Source organism: Panthera onca, chromosome D1 (assembly GCF_046562875.1).
Source record: "Panthera onca isolate mPanOnc1 chromosome D1, mPanOnc1 haplotype 2, whole genome shotgun sequence".
Lineage (NCBI taxonomy): Eukaryota > Metazoa > Chordata > Mammalia > Carnivora > Felidae > Panthera > Panthera onca.
Window position 1 is genome coordinate 10,121,462 of NC_138348.1, and position 20,001 is coordinate 10,141,462.

General features: G+C 58.0%; 1 protein-coding gene across 4 annotated transcripts in view; it reads left to right on the forward strand.

The window, feature by feature from the left end:
• Positions 1–18,744, forward strand: part of VPS37C (VPS37C subunit of ESCRT-I) — a 27,876-nt gene extending 9,132 nt beyond the window's left edge. For 3 of the 4 annotated variants that reach the window (XM_078433540.2, XM_078433538.2, XM_078433537.2), the window contains exons 2-5: positions 11,828–11,925; positions 15,340–15,511; positions 16,201–16,283; positions 17,037–18,744. In XM_078433540.2, the coding sequence (XP_078289666.2) occupies positions 11,833–11,925; positions 15,340–15,511; positions 16,201–16,283; positions 17,037–17,759 (1,071 nt within the window). In that variant the 5' untranslated portion in view covers positions 11,828–11,832 and the 3' untranslated portion in view covers positions 17,760–18,744. Of the gene's footprint in view, positions 1–3,666; positions 3,790–11,827; positions 11,926–15,339; positions 15,512–16,200; positions 16,284–17,036 lie in introns of all 4 variants that reach the window. The other variant, XM_081790251.1, reaches the window with a different exon arrangement.
• Positions 18,745–20,001: the final 1,257 nt, after the last annotated feature.

Consider the following 20,001-nt stretch of genomic DNA (forward strand, 5'->3'; position numbering starts at 1 on the left):
TCTGTAAAGCGAGAAAAGCCGAGGGGGACACAGCCGGGAAGGTGCGTTGTGAGGATCATACGAGCTGCTGCGCGCAGAGCGCCTGGAACACTGCCCTGTACCTCGCAAGTGCTCTGCACGCCATCCGTGGGGACTGTCCTCCTTCCTCTTGTGCTGGTGGGACGGTGAGGCTTGGGGAGGGGCACTGAGCAAAGCCTGGTTCCGCCCCTGCCCCCAAGGAGTTCCCAGCTGAATGACCCTGGCTTTGCCCTTGGCTTCCCCGGGGCCGGAAAGTCCTTTCCCGTGCCTTCCCCATCCTGCGAATGCCTGCCTGTCCTTCAGATGTCAGCTCTCCTCTGGGAAGCATTTCTTGCTCTTTCTCCCAAAGTGTTCATCCTGCTCTCTTCCTCCCTCCCTCTGCCCTGCTGCTGAGATATCACAGCTGCAACAGAGTGGAGGAGGGGGGCTTGGGCATAGGTGAGGGATGAGGGCAGGGCTTTTCAAAATGTGCTCTGGGAAGGTGCCCTGAGGGCCCCCTTGAGGCTTTGGGGGAGACCAGCTGGGAGAGTAGGGCTCTCCCCGTCCCCCTTCCGGGAGGAGCATGGCTTCCGGGATCTGTTCTGTGCCCCGGGGGCTTGGGGGAATGTTTTAAAGGAGAACAACTTTGGAAATTTGGAAAACTAGCAAAGCAACAAGGTGCACCGGGCAAGTGGGAAAAGAGGATGGAAGTGGAGGTCCTGACAGCTGGAGGGATGGGGACCAGGGAGGGAGGGGATGGCTGGCTTTCAGGGAAGCTGGAGGGCGGAGGGCGCTGGAAGCAGTGCTTCCAAAAATTAATCCAAAGGTGCCCGGATCAAAACACTCTGGAGCAATGACCAGATACAACCTGGTGATTGGACATCACAGGTGTCTCGGGTGGCCTGGAAGATCGGGAGCGAGGGCGCGAAGCTGAGGGCATGATGGAAATGGGAGTCAGGCAGAGAGTGTGGTTTGGGGAGGGGAAAAAGGTGACGGTTGAGGTAGTCACTCCTGGAATGCCGTTGAGGAATGCTGTTGAGGGTAATATGCCCCGCAGGCATGGGAAGGGTCCCTTTAGGGGACAGGCTGGGTCATCCAGGGACTTTACGTAACCAGGGGCTCCACATCCTGCTGTCTGGCTCAGGCTCCATAGGTTGTCCCCTGCTGATGGACAGCCCCCCCACCCCACCGGCCACTTAGCCCGTAGAGGCAGTTCGCAGAAGTCTTGGGCCACTCTGGAGTGCCCCCTGCGTCTGGCACAGTAAATGGGCTCATCATTTCCTGGATCTTCTCACTTAGGGGCCTGCCTCTGGGAAAGGGGGTCAGATAGAGTTATTCAGTAGACCTGAGGAGCATGTGGTTGTTACATAAATACTATGTAAAGATGACAATTGCCTTCCGAAAGCCTCGTCCTGAGAGGTTGTATATCCCTCCGTCGATGTACAGGTGCACTTATATTTGAGGATCTTTGTTCAGATTGGTTTGGAGCCTGTTTCCGAAAGCCACATCCTTAGCTTTCCTGGGGACCTGCCCTCCCTCCTGAGCCTAGCTGGGTATCTGGCCAGGTTGTCAGGCAGCATTTTCCAAAAGTAAGGTGTGAGCGTGTGAATTAATGCTACCGAACGCCTGCCTGGTGGTTTTTCTGGCACCTCTAGCAGTGATCTCGCTGAATTCTCTTTTAAGTCCTTACAACAGCTCATGATGTTGGTAGCGTTAGCCCCATTTCACCAGTGAGAAACAGTAAGAAAGGCGGAATAATTTGCCCAAGGTCATACAGCTAGTAAAAGGTCAAGCTGGGATTTCAGTCCAGGAATATTTGGTTCTTAAGCCCTGAACTCTTTCCACTTCCCTTCATGCTGTCGTAACTATTTAGCACTGGGGGGTGGGGAGGAGTTCCCAACCCCAGAAATTCCTTAGAAAGAGAGAAGACTTAAGAAGCCTCCCTTCTGGTGCTTACGTACCAACTTTTCAAATTGAAGGAAAGGTCAGTTCGATGGTGCTTTGGGCCAGGTGAGCGGTGCCTGATGGTTTGATCTGTTTTTATTAAGTCCTGTGGGAAGTCAAGTGACTGAATGGTCTGATACTTGGGTGAGCGGCTAGAATCATTCTAGGAAAAGAAAACTAGATCAGGTCAACAAATATATCCTCATTAAGCTGCAGGAATAGGAAGGTTTCTAAGGCAACCGCAGGTGTTTTTGCCACGAGGGGTGGGATGGGGCCAGGCCTCTCTAACTCAGGCATAGGGAACTGCACAGGTTGCTATGGTAACTACTTGCTCCTTGTGGGAAATGTACAAGAAGCCCACGGCCTTTACAACGCTCCCTGCAGGGTGATTTTGGGCTTGAAGTAGCTTGCAAGTCAGTGTGGTGTGGGAGCGGTGAGGAGGGGAGCGACTGGAACCTGTGCTTTATCTCCAGCCGGGAGCCGGGAAATCCAGAGGCACCCTGCCCAGTCACAGTCTGGGCCCCGATTCAGTTATGGCAGTCATTTTGCTTGACTCGATATTGAGCTCCAGGGGCGTCAGGAGGCGCCCGGAATCATCGGATTACCCCCAAGAGGCAGAATAACATTTGTTCAGTGCTCTGGAGCTTGCAAAGCCATCTCGGGGCCGTGTGCTCATCTGAGGCACAAAACCCCTACGGTAGGATTATCGTCACAGGGCCCATTTTCCAGGTAAGGAAACTGAGGTGAAGAGACTTGATCAGGATCACACAGCTCCAGGGTTGTGGAGCCAAAGCACAGACCCTGGGCATCAGTCCACATTCCGTGCTTTTCTCTGCATCCTGTTGGGGGAAAGCTGGCATTAACTGTTCAGACAGAGACAAGGGGCGGAAGAGGCACCAGGCAGCTCCAAGGCTGGCATACCTTGTTCTGATCTGAGCTCAGAAAATACTGCATTTTGCTTTACTTTTTTTTTTTTTTTTTTTTAGTTCATTTATTTTTGAGAGAGGGGGTAGGGGCAGAGAGTGACAGGGAGAGAGAGAATCCCAAGCAGGCTGGGCACTGACAGCGCAGGGCTCGAACTCACAAAGATCGTGAGATGGTGACCAGAGCTGAAACCAAGAGTCGGATGCTTAACTGACTGAGCCATCCAGGTGCCCCTCTACTTTCTTTTTTTTTTTTAAGTTTATTTATTTTGAGAGAAAGAGCGAGTGAGAGTGCCCGTATGAGTGCATACGTGCACAGGTGAGCGGCGGAGGGACAGAGAGAGAATCCCAAGCAGGCTCCAGGCTGACAGCGTGGAGCCTGACATGGGGCTCGAACTCCCGAACTGTGAGGCCATGACCACAGCCGAAATCAAGAATCAGGATGCCCAACCGACTTTTTTAAGGCAACCTTACTTTTTTTTTTTTTTTTTTTTTTTTTTTTTTAGCGTTTACCCTTGTAAAGGATCTGATATCAGTTGAAACTATTTGTTTTTGAGCTGAACAGTCCTGGCAAAGATGGAGATTGAGCAAGAGCCACCAGCGCGTTGTCCCCCTCTCTCCCCCATCAAGGACAGATCTGGAAGGCGGCCCTGAATTTGAACCCTTCCCAGCACCCTTCTCCCTCGAGACATCCTCAGCCCCCTCCACCCCACCCCAGGGAGCAGCGGGAAAGGGCACTTCCTCTGGCCTCCACCCCCCGGGGTGTCATGTAGTCACCTTTGGGCCTCGCTATCCTCGCTAGATCGTGTTCCTCTTGTTCCGGACGTGTGAGATCGATGTAGCCAAGATATCAAGTGATGGAAAGAAGGCAACACCGAGAGATGCAGGGCCAGTGGCCGGAGACTTCGTTTCCCCTCCTGGTTGCGTGCGTACTACCCGGGCCCCGGGGCCGCACCTGCGGCCCCGTCCCCTTGCTTCTGGTGGCTGCTCCAGCCTCGTTGGCCCCCATTCTCAGCGCTTGGTGGCAAAAGGTGGGCCCAGGGTGCCCGTGCAGTGCCCTTGTCACCTCATCCCCCTGTCCTCCCTGCTTTTCTGTGGCATTTGTCCTCCGGGCACGTGTCTCTCGTGGAGGGACCCACCCGGCGTTTCGTCGTTTTACAACTTTTGTGTTGGCTACTGGAATTTTAAAAAGGGAGAGGTGTCCCCTGCATCTGCATTCCTGGCTTCCCCAGGAGACCTGGCGGCTCTGGGCCGCCCTCCTTCCTGCAGGAGGTGCCTGCGCTGGGCTGGCCCCTGACGCCAGTGCCTGCCTGGCCCTGGGTGGGTGCCCGAGTTCATGGGCTCGGGTGTAGGTGAGAGCTGCGGAGGAGACAAAACAGAACAAAACAAAAAGTTTTTCTTCCTTTTTATTAGCAAGGAAACAGTGACTTTTTCTCTCCTTGCGGAGGGAACGCAGATTAGCACATGCGTTGCCTTTCCCACTTTGTTCCCGGTCTGATTCCCTTTGAGTCGATGGTGTCACTCCCCAAACAGAGGTGTTATCTCGCTGTACTTGTGAATGCTGTAGAGCCACCTGCCTGTGCCTCTAGCCTTCTCCTCTCCTCTCTCCGCTGTGTGGGTCTGCAGCGGCTCCTTACAAGGGCCCTGCTGTCACCTGCCCTTGGCCCTCTGGCTCCTGTCCCAACACCAGCTGCCCCCCTTCAGTGAGGACTTGCAGGCCTCTGACACCCCCACCCCTCAGAGCCGTCCACCTTTCCCCTCCTCACTCCACTGGTCCCCACCTGTGCTACGGCCCCTCGTCCCTGCATTCACCGTGATGGGTTCTCAAGGTTTTTGCTTTTTAAAACTGAATCGAGGGGCGCCTGGGTGGCTCAGTCGGTTAAGCGTCGACTCTTGGTTTCGGCTCAGGTCATGATCTCACGGTTTCGTGAGTTCCAGCCCCGCATCAGGCTCTGTGCTGGCAGCGCTGAGCCTGCTTAGGATTCTCTCTGCCCTTCCCCTGCCCACGCTGTTTCTGTCTCTCTCAAAAATAAATAAATAAAAACTGAATTGCGTCGAGGGGAGTTGGCCTCAGATTTTTTTTTTTTAATGTTTATTTTTGAGACAGAAACAGAGCATGAACAGGGGAGGGGCAGAGAGAGAGGGAGACACAGAATCCGAAATAGGCTCCAGGCTCTGAACTGTCAGCACAGAGCCCGACACGGGGTTCGAACCCACGAACTGTGAGTTCATGACCTGAGCTGAAGTCAGACGCTTAACTGACTGAGCCACCCAGGTGCCCCTGGCCTCAGTTTTATATGTTGGGGTTGTGCCTGGTGCATAGTAAAAACTCAGAGTTTATTTGCACCCCTCTGCCCCCAATCATCCTTCCTCCTTTTAGTTGGGGTCTTGTGCAGCTCTTGGCGGGTAGTAACTGCTCCGTAAACATTTGCTCAGTGAAGGCATAGAGAGATGAAGGAAGGCGTGGTAAAGGGAAGTAGTCCTGTTCTTGAATCTCCACATCTTGCATATGACTGTCTGCCAGCTGACTGACCTGTCCTCTCCCTCCCTGCCGTGGTCTGTTTTTTCTGGAAGCCCTGCTGTGAGCTATCAGTGGGCCAGAGTCTGTGCCAGGCACTGGGGAGACACAGGTGAACAAGACCATCCCCCTGCCTTCAAGGGGGCCCGTGTCTTTTCCCCTGTCCCCTCCTGCAGACCCCACCTGAGAAGTACCCAGCATCCTCCTGGGCAACTTGGCCAGCAGAAGGGGGTCTGAGTCAGGGCCTGGGGTGCTGAGGGGCGTGGTGATTGCACTTGTCAGGCTCGAGAAGCAAAGCCCGTGGACCGGGGGTCCCCAGATGACTTCTCCATAATGTCCCGGTTGTCTGCGTTGTAACATCCCTGATCACAGCTGCTTTGAGGAGTGCCGGTTTGGATTTTCCTGGTGGTGGGTGCCCAGGCTTCAGGGGCACCTGCTTTGCGGGCCTTGGGCAGAATGTCCTGTTTGCCCCTCCTTTTCCAAATTCTGAACCCAGAGAAGTGCTTGCTGTGTTCAGCCTCACCGGGTGGCCCTGAGAATCAGGGGGTGGCTCTGTGACTTCTGAAAGGCCTCGGGAGCTTCCAAGGGCAGGGGAAGCCACGATAAATCCCTACAAGATTACACTTGCCAGCCCAGGCCTGAGCTGTTGTCGGAGGGTGGGGTCGTGAGCCACCTCTGTCCCGGAGGTGGGGACCCAGGATGGGCCTGGATAATTGGCGTGCTCGTGTGGGATTGTAATCTCTGCATCTCGGGCAGCCTTATAACTAAAGCATCTTCGTGGCTCTCCTACGAAGGGCAGGGCAGGTGGGGCAGAGGTGCTTGTGATGTTACAGCAGCAGGGGTGGAAGGAGACTTGGGCCTCCCGTGGTGTGACCCCAACAGCTTATAGGACCTTGGGTAATACCCTGTTTGTTTCTGGGCTTCCTTTCATCTCTGAAATAGGGATAATTAAGCCTCATGTTTGCTTTAGTTACTGGAGTGATTATATAAACTAATGGCAGAGTTGGCTAAGGGGCCTGTTCTGAAGCCCGCAGTGAAATGGCATCGACACAGGAGAGTGGTCTTTTGCAACCACGGGGCTGAGATGTTTCTTTTTCTGGATATGGGGGCGGTCATCTTTCCCAGTTGGGGAGCGGCCGGGATAGTCATCACAGACAGGAGCCAGAACACTCTCCCGTCCCTTTGATCTTCCGAGTTCAAGAAGGTGCACGCGAAGGTGCCTACCTGGGAGGGAAGTGGGGGCAACCTTGGCACCTAGGAGCACCCCCCCTGGGGATGGGGCGTCCCAGGCAGGGACAGTGCCGGGAGAGCGTGGTCTCTGAAGAGATCTGTGCTTCATTCATGGCCCACTTTGGGGAGAATTCCCGCTGTCTGCAAGACGGCGATTTTCCGGGTCATCAGCTAGATGTTACAGGGATTTGTGTTGCAGGGATTTCAAGGCCATCAGAGCCAGGTGTGGGGCTTTAGATGGCAGAGAAAAATTGTCACGTGGAGCGGCCACACACCTCCGTGCACCGCAGCTAATTTTATTTCTTGATTGGCCACCATTCTTAACACAGCAGAGTCCCCTTTCTTGCTAAGTGTCTACAGTAGCTTCCCGCCAAACTTTGATGACCGGTGACATCCTCGGTGCCGTGGCCGTCCCCGTCCCTGGTGAAAGCAGCAGTGGCCTCGTGCAGGTTGTAGCAACATCAGGCCCCTCTTTGTGCGACCCGGGGAGGGGACTGGGCCACTCTGCTTTCACGGACGTCCATCGAACGCCCACGCTCACTGCCGGTTCAAGGATGGACACTAGATACACGGAGGTATCGAGAGCTCTGTGTCAGCCCCAGCGGGAAAACAGTTCAGAAGGTTATAAAATACTGGAATGTTTGACAAAGGTTTTGTTTTGGTGGCTTTTCTCTAATCAAATCATTTCCCTTTTTGTGTGTGGGGGGGGAACAGGAAAAGTGGTCGGTGAAGGCAAGCCCATCGAGGAAGCCAGTCTCCTGGGGTGGCTGTAGGGTGGCTTCTGTGTCAGTGCCTCCCAGTCAGGCCGGCTCCCAGTGCTTTCTGGGCCTCCAGCCCCACGCAGACCCTCCCCCTCGACGTACCCCCCCACTTGGCCTCTGCGTCTTGTGGGTCTCCTGGCCTCTGGAAGCCTGACAGTGCAGCAGGCATGCGCTGTATGAATCTCCCCGTGGACGTGGCCTCGCCTGGACTCTTCTGGAGAGCGTTAGCCTCCTTGTTCTGCTGGTTGGTCTTGAGACCGTGGTGGCTGCTTCTGATGCTGCCTCACTGGGCCCACGGCCACGGGGCTGCAAACCTGGAGCCTCAGTCCCCGGGCTGAAGACCCCTGTCTCCTGCCTGGCCCCACCGTGCCTATACGAGCCAAGCCCTAGGCGCCCGAGGGAGGTGCGTTTCGGGTCCTGGCAGAGGTCCCTCCGTAGAAACAACACAGGAGATTGAGCCCTGCGTTCTCATCGTGCCTCCGCGTGGACCGGTTGACAAATCCCTTCCTCTCCAGGGTCTTTGCTTTTCCTCTGTCAGGTGAGGCTGGGCCCGCCTGAGTTCCCTCAGAGGGAGGGGAAAGCAAGGCAACAGGTGCCAAACTGGTTTGACCCTGGGTAGCTCAGTTAAAATGAAAACTCCGTTAAAATTCATTTAAGAGCCCTGGAGAGTTCTGGGTCTGGGAGAAGACTTGGAACTCAGGCTTTTGTGAGGCACGTGGTGCGAAGTCCCGGACTGGGGAGGGCACTGCCCCAGTCACTCACCCAGCTGTGTGACCTCGGGTGAGTTACTTCTCCTCTCTGAGCCTCTTCCGTGAGGTCAGGTGACAGTGGTACTCACTGTGGTCAGGGTCCTTGTAACGGCAGGCATTTGTGGAGTGTGCACTGAGTGCCAGGCATGGACGGAGAAACTAAGGCACCGAGAGGTTAAATGAGCCGGCTCCTAAGTAGCAGGGAAGGAATCACACCCAGGCAGCCTGACTGCAGAATCCGTTCTCCTAACCGCTAGGCCAGTGGCTCTCCAAGTGTGTTTCCAGGGCCTCTGGGGGTCTTTGAGACCCTTGCAGGCTGCCTTTGAGATCAGGATGATTCTCATGAGCTAAGACCTTTTCCTTTTTACTGTGTTTCTCGCGTGAGTATACAGTGGGGTTTTCGGAGGGTACATGGCACGTGATCACATGATTGTTCTAGTGGCTAATGGAATACGGGGGCTTGCATATTTTTTTTTTTTTTTTTAATATTTATCTTTGGGAGAGCGCAAGCAGGGGAGAGGTAGAGAAAGGGGGACAAAGGATCCGAAGCAGGCTCTGTGCTGACAGGCTGACAGCAGCGAGCCTGATGCGGGGCTCCAGCTCACAAACTGTGAGATCGTGACCCGAGCCGAAGTCGGGCGCTCAACCGACTGAGCTACCCAGGGGGCCCTGCGTCTTCTTGTATTTGAAAAATGTCTCTCCCTGGCCACCATGAACAGGTGTTTCCGTCTAGACAGCCTTCTCATCTTAAGAAGGTTATAAAACCCCTATGTTATATAAGCAGCATGTTTACAGAAATGACTCTTCACCCAGAAGAATCCCCTTGAGATCCGTTCACGTTGTTTACGTCAATTCGCTCCTTTTTACTGGAGAGTAGCACATAACTAGTGCAGCCGTACCACAGATCGTCTGATCGTTTACTAATTGGGTTGTTTCCCATTGGGTTGTTTCCAAGCCCAGGCTGTTCCACTTAAAGCTTCTAGGAACATTAAAAAAAATAAATAAATGAAAAAAATGGCTCGCTTTTAATACCTAATATGGTCAGTACCGACACCTAAACTCCACACAAGGGAACCTTCTTCGGGTTCCTCCATAATGTTCGGGGTGGGAGGTGTCCTGAGACCAAGAGCTGTACGCGACCTGTTGCTCGAGGCCACATTGCCTTGTGTGGGACACGGAGCGCGACACCCGCCGAGTGAAGTGGTTGGGGGAGGGTTACTCTGCTCGGGGCTCCCCCGGTGGGTGCACGGGATCCCCCTGTGTGGAGGAATGAAGCCTGCACCCGCTGGGGCCTCCGCACACGCCCTGCCGACCTTGCCGGAGGTGTGTGGTCCGCCAGCTGTCCCCCCCCCCCCCCCCCCCCCCCCCCGGAGCTTCCCTTGGCCCCTGGCTCTCTGCGCTCAGCCCCGACCGCAGGAGCGGGCAGACACCCTGTTCTGTGCTTGGACCCCGGCTGGGCGCTGCTGCTGTTGTGGGTGCGAAGGCCCGGCAAGTTCTCAGCCGGATCTGGGCCACGCCGGAGGCCTAATAAGTAATTTCTGTGGTGTTGGAGCCTTGGGCCGGCATTTGCGCTAAGCCAGACCTTGCGCTAAGCTAGCGCTTTGTCTGCCCTCCCTCTCTGAGCCTCACACCGGCCCATTCTGCTGATGAAGGCCCGGAGGCTCAGGGAGGTTCCCGTTTGTCCTGCGGGTGCCGTCGATGGCCGACCCCCTCGGTTGGCCGCGTGGTGGCAGCGTGCCTCCGGAGTTCTTCCCGGGGCCTGTTCTAGCTGCCGTTCCCCTGCTCCAGCTTTTAGACCAAGGCTTTTTGGAGCAGCAGGGTGAGACGTGGACCAGAAGGGTGTTGAATTTTGAGGCTGCCGTTTCCTGATCTTTCTGGTCCCCACCCGGAAGGAGCCAACTGCCTGCCCCCGGGGCAGGATCAGGAGGGACCACACATGCAAAAGGCATGCGCTCCGGTGCCCAGTAACCTGTGGCCTCCGCGGTCACCCGACTAGCCGGGAGCTGTCGCCTTTCTTGGAACCTGGCCCTGGATCAGCTGGATCAGCATCCCCAAGGGAGATTCTGGATTTCTGGGCCCGCCCAGGCCTAGTGACACAGAACTCTACCTTTGGGACTGGGGCGCCTGCGTTTTCAGAGGGCTTCCCCCTGGGGTTCAGGCACGTACCTGCATTTGGTATTCCTTGCCTCAGAGGTTCGGGACCACCCTGAACCCTCAGGAGATAAGAGACGGTGGTGGTGCCTCTGTTTGGCTAGCTCTTTCTCAGGAGGGTGACCCTGTATTTTGTTGTCGAAACTAGGGCACTTTTGAGCATCAGAAGGGAGTACCGTTAACAGCCGTGCCGGCACATGAGGAGTCAGCCGGTGCTTTGCTGGTGAATGGGGTGGGTGTCCCTCTGATCCGTTTCTCCTTTCATCTTTCTGATGACCTGGGAGATGCCAGCCCCTTCCATTGCAGACGGGGAAACTAAGACCTGGACAGGGCCGCTTCCGACCACACGGGCGTAACCTTGGTCCTTGATTGCAAAGCACCTCCTTGGATTAACCATCACTGTCGGCTCGCGCTAGCTGAGCACAGTACCCGGGAGGATTGGGGGCTTCCAGGTCTTGCTATCTTTCGAACCTGGAATCTTTTGAAAACTAACATCACTTTCGTAATGAGAAAAATCTACATCGAAGCTATAAAATGTGCTTCTGGGGGGCGCCTGGGTGGCTCAGTCGGTTAAGCGTCCGACTTCAGCTCAGGTCACGATCTCACGGTCTGTGAGTTCGAGCTCCGCATCGGGCTCTGGGCTGACAGCTCAGAGCCTGGAGCCTGTTTCGGATTCTGTGTCTCCCTCTCTCTGCCCCTCCCCCGTTCATGCTCTGTCTCTCTCTGTCTCAAAAATAAATAAACGTTAAAAAAAAATTAAAAAAAAATGTGCTTCTGGAAAAGATAGCAGGGGAATCCTGTCAGCAGAAAGGAAGAGTGTGCTGGGGGTGTCTGTGCTGCCTTCTCCAGGTCCCCGGGGCTCCCTCTCGGGGCTTGGCTGTGACCCCTCTGTCACACAGACAATCGATGTCCCTCTGGGCAGAGTGACAGAGGGGGAGGGTTGCTAAAACCAGCTCTCCCGTCCAAGCAGATGTTCTTTGTGGGTCGGTCAGCGTCCTTTGCCTTCCCGTTGCCCTAGGGGCCAATTTGATTATTTTTTGTGGTCGTTCTTCTCCAAGGAGACCTGCATGTGACGGTCCGTTTCTGTGGCACGTGGAGGGGACTGCAGTTGCAGAGAATACTTGAGGGAAGCCCAAGGTTGTCGGTGCGCTAGATAAAACTAGCTGCGATGCCCTTGAGCCCGTGATGCTGAGGCCGCAGAGCCCCCGTGTATGAAGGTTTGGGTGTATTTCTGGTTCAGACAGAAATAGACACTTAGCGGAGGTCATGTTGGCATCGGGGCTCACGGGCGGCCTGGGGCCAACGTAGTCTCTGTCCCTGGCCGCCTGTCCTGCCCTGTCCCGTGTGCACCTTGGGTAGTTTCATCCCGCACCGTAAGGAATCCCAGTTTTGCCTCTGGCTGCCCAGTGCTTTCACATACCTGTTGCTCATGGTTTGGGAGAAGGAGTGGCTTCCTGGTGTCCCCGGGGACAGGGGATGGCAGGGTGGCCGGAATGAGCTGGAAGCATCGTCGGAAAACCGTGGCGTGTCTCTCGCTTCGCTCTGTGTTCACAGGGAGGATGGAGACACTAAAAGGCAAGACCTTGGAGGAGCTGGAGGAAATGCAGAACGACCCGGAGGCCATTGACCGGCTGGCCCTGGAGTCCCCTGAGGTAGAGCAAGGCTGTCCTGGGGCCCCAGGAAGAAGGAAGGCCAGCAGGTGGGACCGAGGCCCTGCTTCAGGACGCCGGCCTGGTGGGAGTCGGGGCCACATTCTCCTCCCTTTTCTGTGGCCTTCACCCTGGTTTGGATCAAGCCGGAGGAGCCCCCGAGATCGGGATCCAGTTCCCGGGCCCTCTGGGAGTTCTAGGGGGCGGTGCTAGGGCGTCCAGGGCCCCCATGTGAACTCGGGGGGACCCACCTGCCCCGGGAGTCCCCACGTTGTTGTTCCAGCCTGAATCTGGAGGTTTCTAAAGGTACTGCTACTGTTCTGTAGCCGCCTTTCCCCAGGGGCCTTGTGTGGCCCTGCGTCTCCGGAGGAGCCCTTCTTGGGCTCATCTCCTGTGCAGTCCTGTTTCCTCCACCAAAGGGCGCCTAACCAGCTCCGCTCTCCGCAGTCCCCCTGGGAATAAAATCACCCTTGCAGACGTGTAGAGCTCCACACTTTATAAAGGCTTTCCTGCCCTCCTGTGTCCTCAACCGTGACTCCCCCTGTGAGGTCAGGAGACTGGACGTGGCCGAGAGCTGGGTATACCGCGGTCCTGCCCTGAGCGGCGCCAGCCTGCCCACTGTTCTGGAAGCCCCTTCCGCTGCCCCTAACGCCGGGCGGAGACCCGAGCACAAGCGATGCCGAGCTCGTCTGAGGGGCGCTTGGAATATATTTTTATTTTATGAACAGGCCTGGTGTGTCTTTTCTGGGGGTTCACGACCTGTTCCCCACAGAAGGGAAGCCACCCTGCCTAGCTTCTTCCTGCTTTCTGTAGGGGTGCGTAGCGAGGCTATATTCCCTTGCCCTTCCTCGCCTGTGCTCTCGCTGCCCGCCCCGCGACCTGCCCCTCTACCCAGATGAGCAATCTTTGCTGGGGGGTAGGGATCGAAGTGGGGGCAGGGACGCAGTAGGGGGCAGGGTCTGAAGAGAGGTGGGGGCGCTCCGTGGCACATCCTGGTGCCTTGAGCCCGCTCCGCGAGGACAGAAAGCAAAGCCTGTGTCGGTTAAGCTGCAGGCCTGCCTCTGTGGTCAGTTAGGCCGTGACTGCCGGGGTCTGCCTCAGCTGGCATAGTGCTGGGCATAGAGCAGGGTTTTTTGTTTGTTTGTTTTTTTAATTTTAGAGACACAGAGTGTGTTCGAGCAGGGGAGGGGCAGAGAGAGAGAGAAAGAGAGAGAAAGTGAGTCCTAAGCAGGCTCTGTGCTCAGTGAGGATCCCGATGTGGGGCTCCCATCCCACGACCCCGGGATCATGACCTGAGCCACAGTCAGGAGTCAGATGCTCAACCGACTGAGCCACCCAGGCGCCCCGGGCGCCAAGTGCTTCTTGACTCTGCCGTGAGCACAGGTTATAGGAATCCCAAGGCCAGCTCTGAATGGCACGTGCAACTTGGCAGAAGCGAGCCTTCATAGAAGTATCACTACTTGACTTCCAAGCTGAGCAGGCCGATAGAATCTACGTCGAAGTACAGAAAATGGCCGCACAACCTCTTGGGCTGCAGGCAACGCGAATTTTGTGGCATGCCGCCAGCCTGACCGATCGATTTGAATCCTCAGCGGGGCAGGCTTTCTGGGATCAAGGGAAAGTGAAGCAGGGCAGGCTCCTCAGGCTTGCAAAAAGCCCTTGGACGAGGTTTCCACCACGGTCCGTATAAAACACAATTTTACACGTCCTCGTCGCCGTGTGGCTGTGCAGAGAGAGAGGAGCTGGTTCGCTTGGGGATGTGGACGCTGCTTGGAGAAAAGAGAGCTAGGTAGCAGGGGGCCTGTGTCCACACAGGGCAGTGAATGGTGGGGTCGCGGCAGGCTGGTGAACTCTTTTGACGGGGGTTCCGGAACTGTGGTATCGACCTCTTCTAAGTGACAGCTGGCGGGCTTCATAGTGACCCCCCCAGTGGAGAAAGATTTGGGGGAGGCTGTGTGAGAGGGGGCAGAAATGCATAGGGCAAGGCGTAGGGCAGAATGACACAGCTTAGATATATTTGTTGGTCAAGACCCAGGGAAAAGGCAGTGGACACATGAGGGCCAGACGTTCTGTGTAAGGGGCAGCTGAGCAGAGGGCTTCAGGCCTCCTGCTCTGGAGCTTGCCCAGTGACTCAAAAGAGTGTTAGTGGCAGCAAATACAGACAGCCCAGATGTGGAGGGAGCTTGCTGTCATAGGGAGACCAGAGAGACCACGGCCAGGCCCATGATCCCTGGGCCCCAGTGGCTGCACCGTGGAGGGGAGGCGGATGTGACGTCCCTCTTCCCCGTCTAGAGCATGAAAAGCAGGCTCCAGTCCTGCCCCTGAGCTCAGATCTCAAGGCCCTGTGGCTGGGGATCAGCAGGAGGGCAGGCTTCCCGGAAGCCCCCTCTTCCCGGGTCCCCATGGCCTGGTGGAGGACGAGCCGGCCCATCACGTGCTGACCAGGGTGGCCCCTACATGGAAGCCGCCCTTTGCCGAGCTGTGCCCTGAGCCCTCTGCTGGGTGCTGAACGCTCTCTTTGGTGCCACGTGTCACTGTCTCAGGGGTGGTGGGTCCGAGCCTCCGCCCTCCTCTCGGTAAAGGGGACTCCCTGGCACGTGGAGGGAGCTTTGGGTCAGAGCAGGTCCGGGAAGGGTTCCTGTGGCTGCCGCCTCAGCCGCTAGTGGCAGCAAGGGGCCTGGCTGAGGGCCAGAGCGCTGCTTGGCTTGGGGAGGTGCTCTCAGGGGGCGACGTCCGGGGGCAAAGGCTGGCTTCAGGTGGCCACAGGTCGCCCGTGTCGGTGGGAGCCTTTTGCTGGCTGTGAGACTCCACTCCAGTTCTAGGGGGCCCCCTCTGCCCGCTCATATGCACAGCTTCTCTGCAGGGCATGCCTGTGGCCTCGGAGGCGAGGACAAGTTTCTCCTGAGTCAGCGTCACGGTCTGGCCCTGCCTTTCTCATCCCTCAGGGTGACTGTTTTGGGGCCTCATGCACGTCCGGCCTGTGGTCTGGCTTTGGCCACCTTAGCGCACCTCACGGTGGGCCTCTTGCCTCCGAAGCTTGGGGAGAAGTGGCTTGGGAGTTTGGTCCCTTCCCTCCTAGAAAGCCTCTGACTTGTTCCTATTAATTGGTCCCCCTGCTTCCTGGAGGCGTCCGCGGCCCTTGGTGGGCCTTGTTCCTGCTCCCCCGTGGTCGTGGGCAAAGCTGCCGACCGTCAGTGCGTTTTCCGCACGGATCCGCCACAGAGGGTGTGGGATGAGGTGCCTGGGTCACAGTGCTTTGCTCGGGGTCCGATCCCGGGTCTATCGGACTCCAGTCGGGGGCATCGCCCACTTCTGCCGCGGTGGGTGATGCGTCCCAGAAGCCCCCGGTCCAGCCTGCCGCGGTGGTGAGTGGTGGTGGTGGGGAGGGTTCTCCCGGTCCACATCCTGTTCCCTTAGGTCCAGGACCTGCAGCTGGAACGAGAGATGGCTCTGGCCACCAACCGCAGCCTGGCTGAGCGGAACCTGGAGTTTCAAGGTCCCCTGGAGATCAGCCGCTCAAACCTCTCGGACAAGTACCAGGAGCTGCGGAAGCTCGTGGAGCGGTGCCAGGAGCAGAAGGCGAAGCTGGGTAGGGGCGGCCTGGGAGCTGCTGGAATAGGTCCCCGTCCTTGCCCCCGGACAGGAAAGGGCCAGCAGTGAGGACGACCGTGTCCCCAGCCCCTGTGCTAAGTGCTTTCCGTACGTTTTCTCACAACAGCCTATAAGTGGAGGTACCACTGTTCTTGTTTCAAACATGAGAAGAATGAGGCTCAGAGAGAGTCAGGGACATGGCCAGGGTTACGTGGCCAGATTGGGGCTGGATCCAGACAGCCTGCATTCCGTGCTGTTGCTCACAACGCCACCAGCCCAGCTTCCGGTTTCTAGGGCTGCCCCGGGCTCTCCGCGTCCCAGGATCTGCCATCTTCGAGGTGGGAGGGGCTGTCCTGGTCTGGACAGTGAAGAAGCCGGATGCTCAGAGAGTGAGGCCGAGCAGGCTTGGGGCTCACCGGTGCATCTTTGCTTCCTGCTGGCATCGGGTGGCACTGGGGAGGCCGGCTAGCCAAGGTCTGGGCTGGGCTCGGTGGATAGAGCTCCTCTCTGCCTAGGAAGGCGACCTCAGGGAACTGGGCCACCTGGGGCTCCACAGCAGACCCCAGGGCAGCGGCCGGACCTCGGAACACACAGGGGTCACTCCGAAGGTCTTCGCCCAGACCTTAGCCTCCAGCACCGAATCAAGAGGCGCTTTCAGAATGTTGATCTTTCTGCCCTCCCTTCCAGAGAAGTTTGCTTCAGCACTGAAGCCAGAGACCTTGTTAGACCTTCTGCAGATCGAAGGCATGAAGATTGAAGAAGAGTCTGAGGTAAGATGGCCGTCGTCACCCCTTCTTCCGGCGGTAGCGTCGGCCCCTGGAGCAGGAGCCCTCGGAACGAGCACTGGGTGCCTGTAGAGTCGGGACGGGGCTTTAGACGGTGGCACAGATGAGTGACGCCATCGGTCCCGGTGGATGGGGTGAACAGGAGCCTGGTCCCGCTGGCGGGAGCCGGAAGGGCAGCTGCCGGCCGGGCCACAGGGCAGCTGGCAGACGTGGGTACGAGGTGGCGCAGCAGGAGGCCCCGAGGACTGAAGCCGGGCCCCCGGCCCCTCCCTGGCGGCCTGGCCTCTCTGTTCTGCTTCCCTCTGGCCGTCTCTTCCGTCTGCGGGCAGACTGGCTCCCTCCAGTTCTCCGTGCTCTGGGTGCCGGAAGCTACCAGGTCCTCCCAGCCCGGGGCCCGCCTGCAGTAGGAACCGAGTAGCTGGTGTCCATGCATTTATTTATCACATACGGGCAGCAGCCGCTGCGAGCCCGGCACAGCGCCAGGGGCGGGGGACAGCAATGGCCACAGTAGTCCCTGCCCTCCAGGGGCTGACACCCTGGCGAGGGAGACGGAATACACCAGCGAGCGCAGGTAGCCTGTGTCGGCAGTGATGAGGGCCGCAAGGAGAAATTCCCAAACGGAGGCCAGAGAAGATAGGGGGTGGCTGCAGTGCGCTGAGGTGGGGGGGGCGCAGCCGGGGAACACGGGTGGCCTTGATCCCAGGCAGGCCCGTCGTCACCAGACCTTATCTGTTCTAGGCCATGGCCGAGAAGTTCCTGGAGGGCGAGGTGCCCTTGGAAACGTTTCTGGAGAACTTCTCCTCCATGAGGATGCTGTCTCACCTGCGCAGGGTGCGCGTGGAGAAGCTTCAGGATGTGATGAGGAAGCCCAGAGTTTCCCAGGAGCCGGCTGGTGACGCCCCTCCTCCGCGCCCCCCGCCCCCGCCTCGCCCGGCGCCCCCGGCAACACCCCCTGTGGCCGAAGAGCCGCCCCCGCCACCGGCGGCCGTGCCTCCCTACCCTTTGCCCTACAGCCCGTCTCCTGGCATGCCCGTGGGCCCCACCGCCCAAGGCGCGCTCCAGCCGGCCCCCTTCCCCGTGGTGTCCCAGCCCTCCTTTTCCTACAGTGGGCCTCTGGGCCCCCCTTACCCGTCAGCCCAGCCGGGACCCCGGGCTGCCGCGGGCTACCCCTGGTCCCCACAAAGGAGCACGCCCCCCCGGCCAGGCTATCCCGCGGCCCCCACTGGTGCCTCTGGCCCCGGATACCCCTTGGCGGGGAGCCGGGCCCCCAGCCCTGGCTATCCTCAACAGGCCCCTTACCTCTCGACTGGAGGAAAACCTCCTTACCCAACACAGCCCCAGCTCCCCATCTTCCCAGGCCAGCCCCAGCCCTCAGGCGTCCCCCAGCCGCCCTACCCTCCCGGGCCTGCCCCTCCCTATGGGTTTCCGGCACCTCAGGGGCCCTCCTGGCCCGGGTATTAGACACAGTCCCGGCCCTCGGCCCTTCCCTACTTCTCCTTGTACCGCAACCTTTGGCCCGCCCACCACTGAGATTCGAGGTTAAATTGCAGGTGGACTTGGGTCCTCCTTGTGGACTTGTGTCAGCACGTGGGAGCCTCGGGGGGACCTGGTCGGGAGCGTGCAGCCCTGGAAAGGCGCCGGCAGCGTGACTGGCTTGGCCGCACCAGACGGCCACGGCACTCAGTGGCCTCCTGGGGGAGGGGAGCGCCTCCTTTCAGTGACTGGCTTCAGCTTTTCTGGTGCTAGCCAGGCGGGGAGCTCGGTGCCTCCCCCGTGGGTGTCCGTGTGAGTGGGCAGGTGCGTGTGCTCGGGGGCATGCACTTGTGCTTGCACTCACGGACACCGGAACCCAATGCAATTATCTTCGTGATGAGGGGGTCTCCGGCCCCCGCTCACCCCCTCCCTCTCTCCTGGGATCTGGCACATTCAACCTGGTGCCCACAGCAAGGGATGCGACTCTGCGTCCGTCTGGTCCATTCAAGGATGGCCTGGAGCTAGAGTGGGATCGGGAGAGGGAACAGTAAGGAGAAACACTGATTTTTAAATCACATAAAGCCATAATTGAACTCCGATAGGTTGATGTCAGATAAGCTTGTCCCGTGTGCTGGTTTGAACGACGGCAGCAGAGCCAGAGCAGCGAGAAAGCAGGGGGCTGTGAAGGTGGACCCCAGAATCTGAGGCAGAATCTGGAGGGGAGGGGCCAGCTCCGGCCCAGGAGATGGTGTCGCACCGGACTCCTTTAGGAATGGAGCGGCCGCCCTCTCTTCTCTGGGGCCCTCCACTTCCGGTTGACTGCTGAGGCCCACCCCATCCATCCGCTCCTTTAGTGCCTTGAATCTCATCCGCAGCAGCCCCCTCCCTCCGTCTGCTGCCTCTGGCTCCCTCGTGTAACTCCCCACCCCGGCACCCCTCCTGAGACACACATTAAAGGATGCCCTAACAGCGACTTCCCAAGTGGTGCTTCCTCAGACACCGTGACTGCCACCGTGTCAGAGTCCGCTCCTCTGCTTCCCTCTTGTCGTCAGAATGTAAAGGGCAGGGATTGGGACTCGCGCCGCCTGCAGCCCCCCCGGCACGCCGGGGATGTTGAGCGTGTTCGGTGATAACAGAGACAATAGACCAAAGGTGTGTGGTGAGCGGAGCTTTACCTTGGTTGTTCCAGATGGGATCCAGGTCTCGAGGGCAGACTCTGGAGCTGCTATCGGCCAGGAAGTCATATGTGCCTTGAAATGTCCACTACTTGAGTACCCAGCATCTGGTGGGCCTGGGGTGCTGGGGGCCAACGAGGAAACTCGACTTTCCGGTGCCTGCCCCCCTCCCCGGCCCACGCACCATCGGTGGGTGTTCGCGACGAGATGCTCCATTCGCTGTTGGGTCCTTGCCAATTGTTCTTCTCGTAAGTTATTTATCAAGAGAAATCACTAATGGACTCTACTGGTTCGAGTGCTTCTGAACTGGATGACCGATCGCCGGTGTGTTTGTGTAATTAATGGCCATAATAAACTTCGATGAGTTACAAGTTGTGCTGTGGCTCGTCCAGTGGGTTTGCGAAGTGAAGATGTGGCTGCCTGGGGCGGGTGTGGAATCCCTTCAGGATCACGCTCTGCTGAGAGGCCTCTTTGATTCCTGTCCACAAAGCCTCATCTATCTGGCTGTCCTCTCTTGAGCTGCTGCCCTCCCCTGCGCCTTTGCCCTGGGGCCAGGCTCTGACGACCTTCCCCTTTTCTCTCCTACTCTCTGGTTTTCTTTCTTTCTTTTTTTTTAAATATGAAATTTATTGTGAAATTGGTTTCCATACCACACCCAGTGCTCATCCCATCCTTTGGTGTTTTCACGCTGGGGGCCTACGTTTTTGCCTCTTCCTGGGCCAGAGCTTGGGCCACGCGAGGCCACAGGCCCCCACCAGGGGGCGTGCGGGGCTCAGCCTAAGGAGCCTTGCGTCGCATTCCTGCCACCCGTTTGGGGGACAGGGCCTGCCTGCTGTCGGCCTGGCCAAGACCCCCGGGCGGGCCACGTCTTCCCTTCCAGGTTCTAAATGGATAGAGGGACGGTGGGGCACGAAGCTGGCTGCGTACCGAGTGGTCTTCAGCCACCGCCACCGCCCAGCCTGCTCCCTCTCCACCGTGAGCTCAGCGGGCTTTTTATCACGTGGGTTGGGAGGGCGGCTCCGGGGGAGTCAGGAGACCAGGCTTCCAATGGGCCC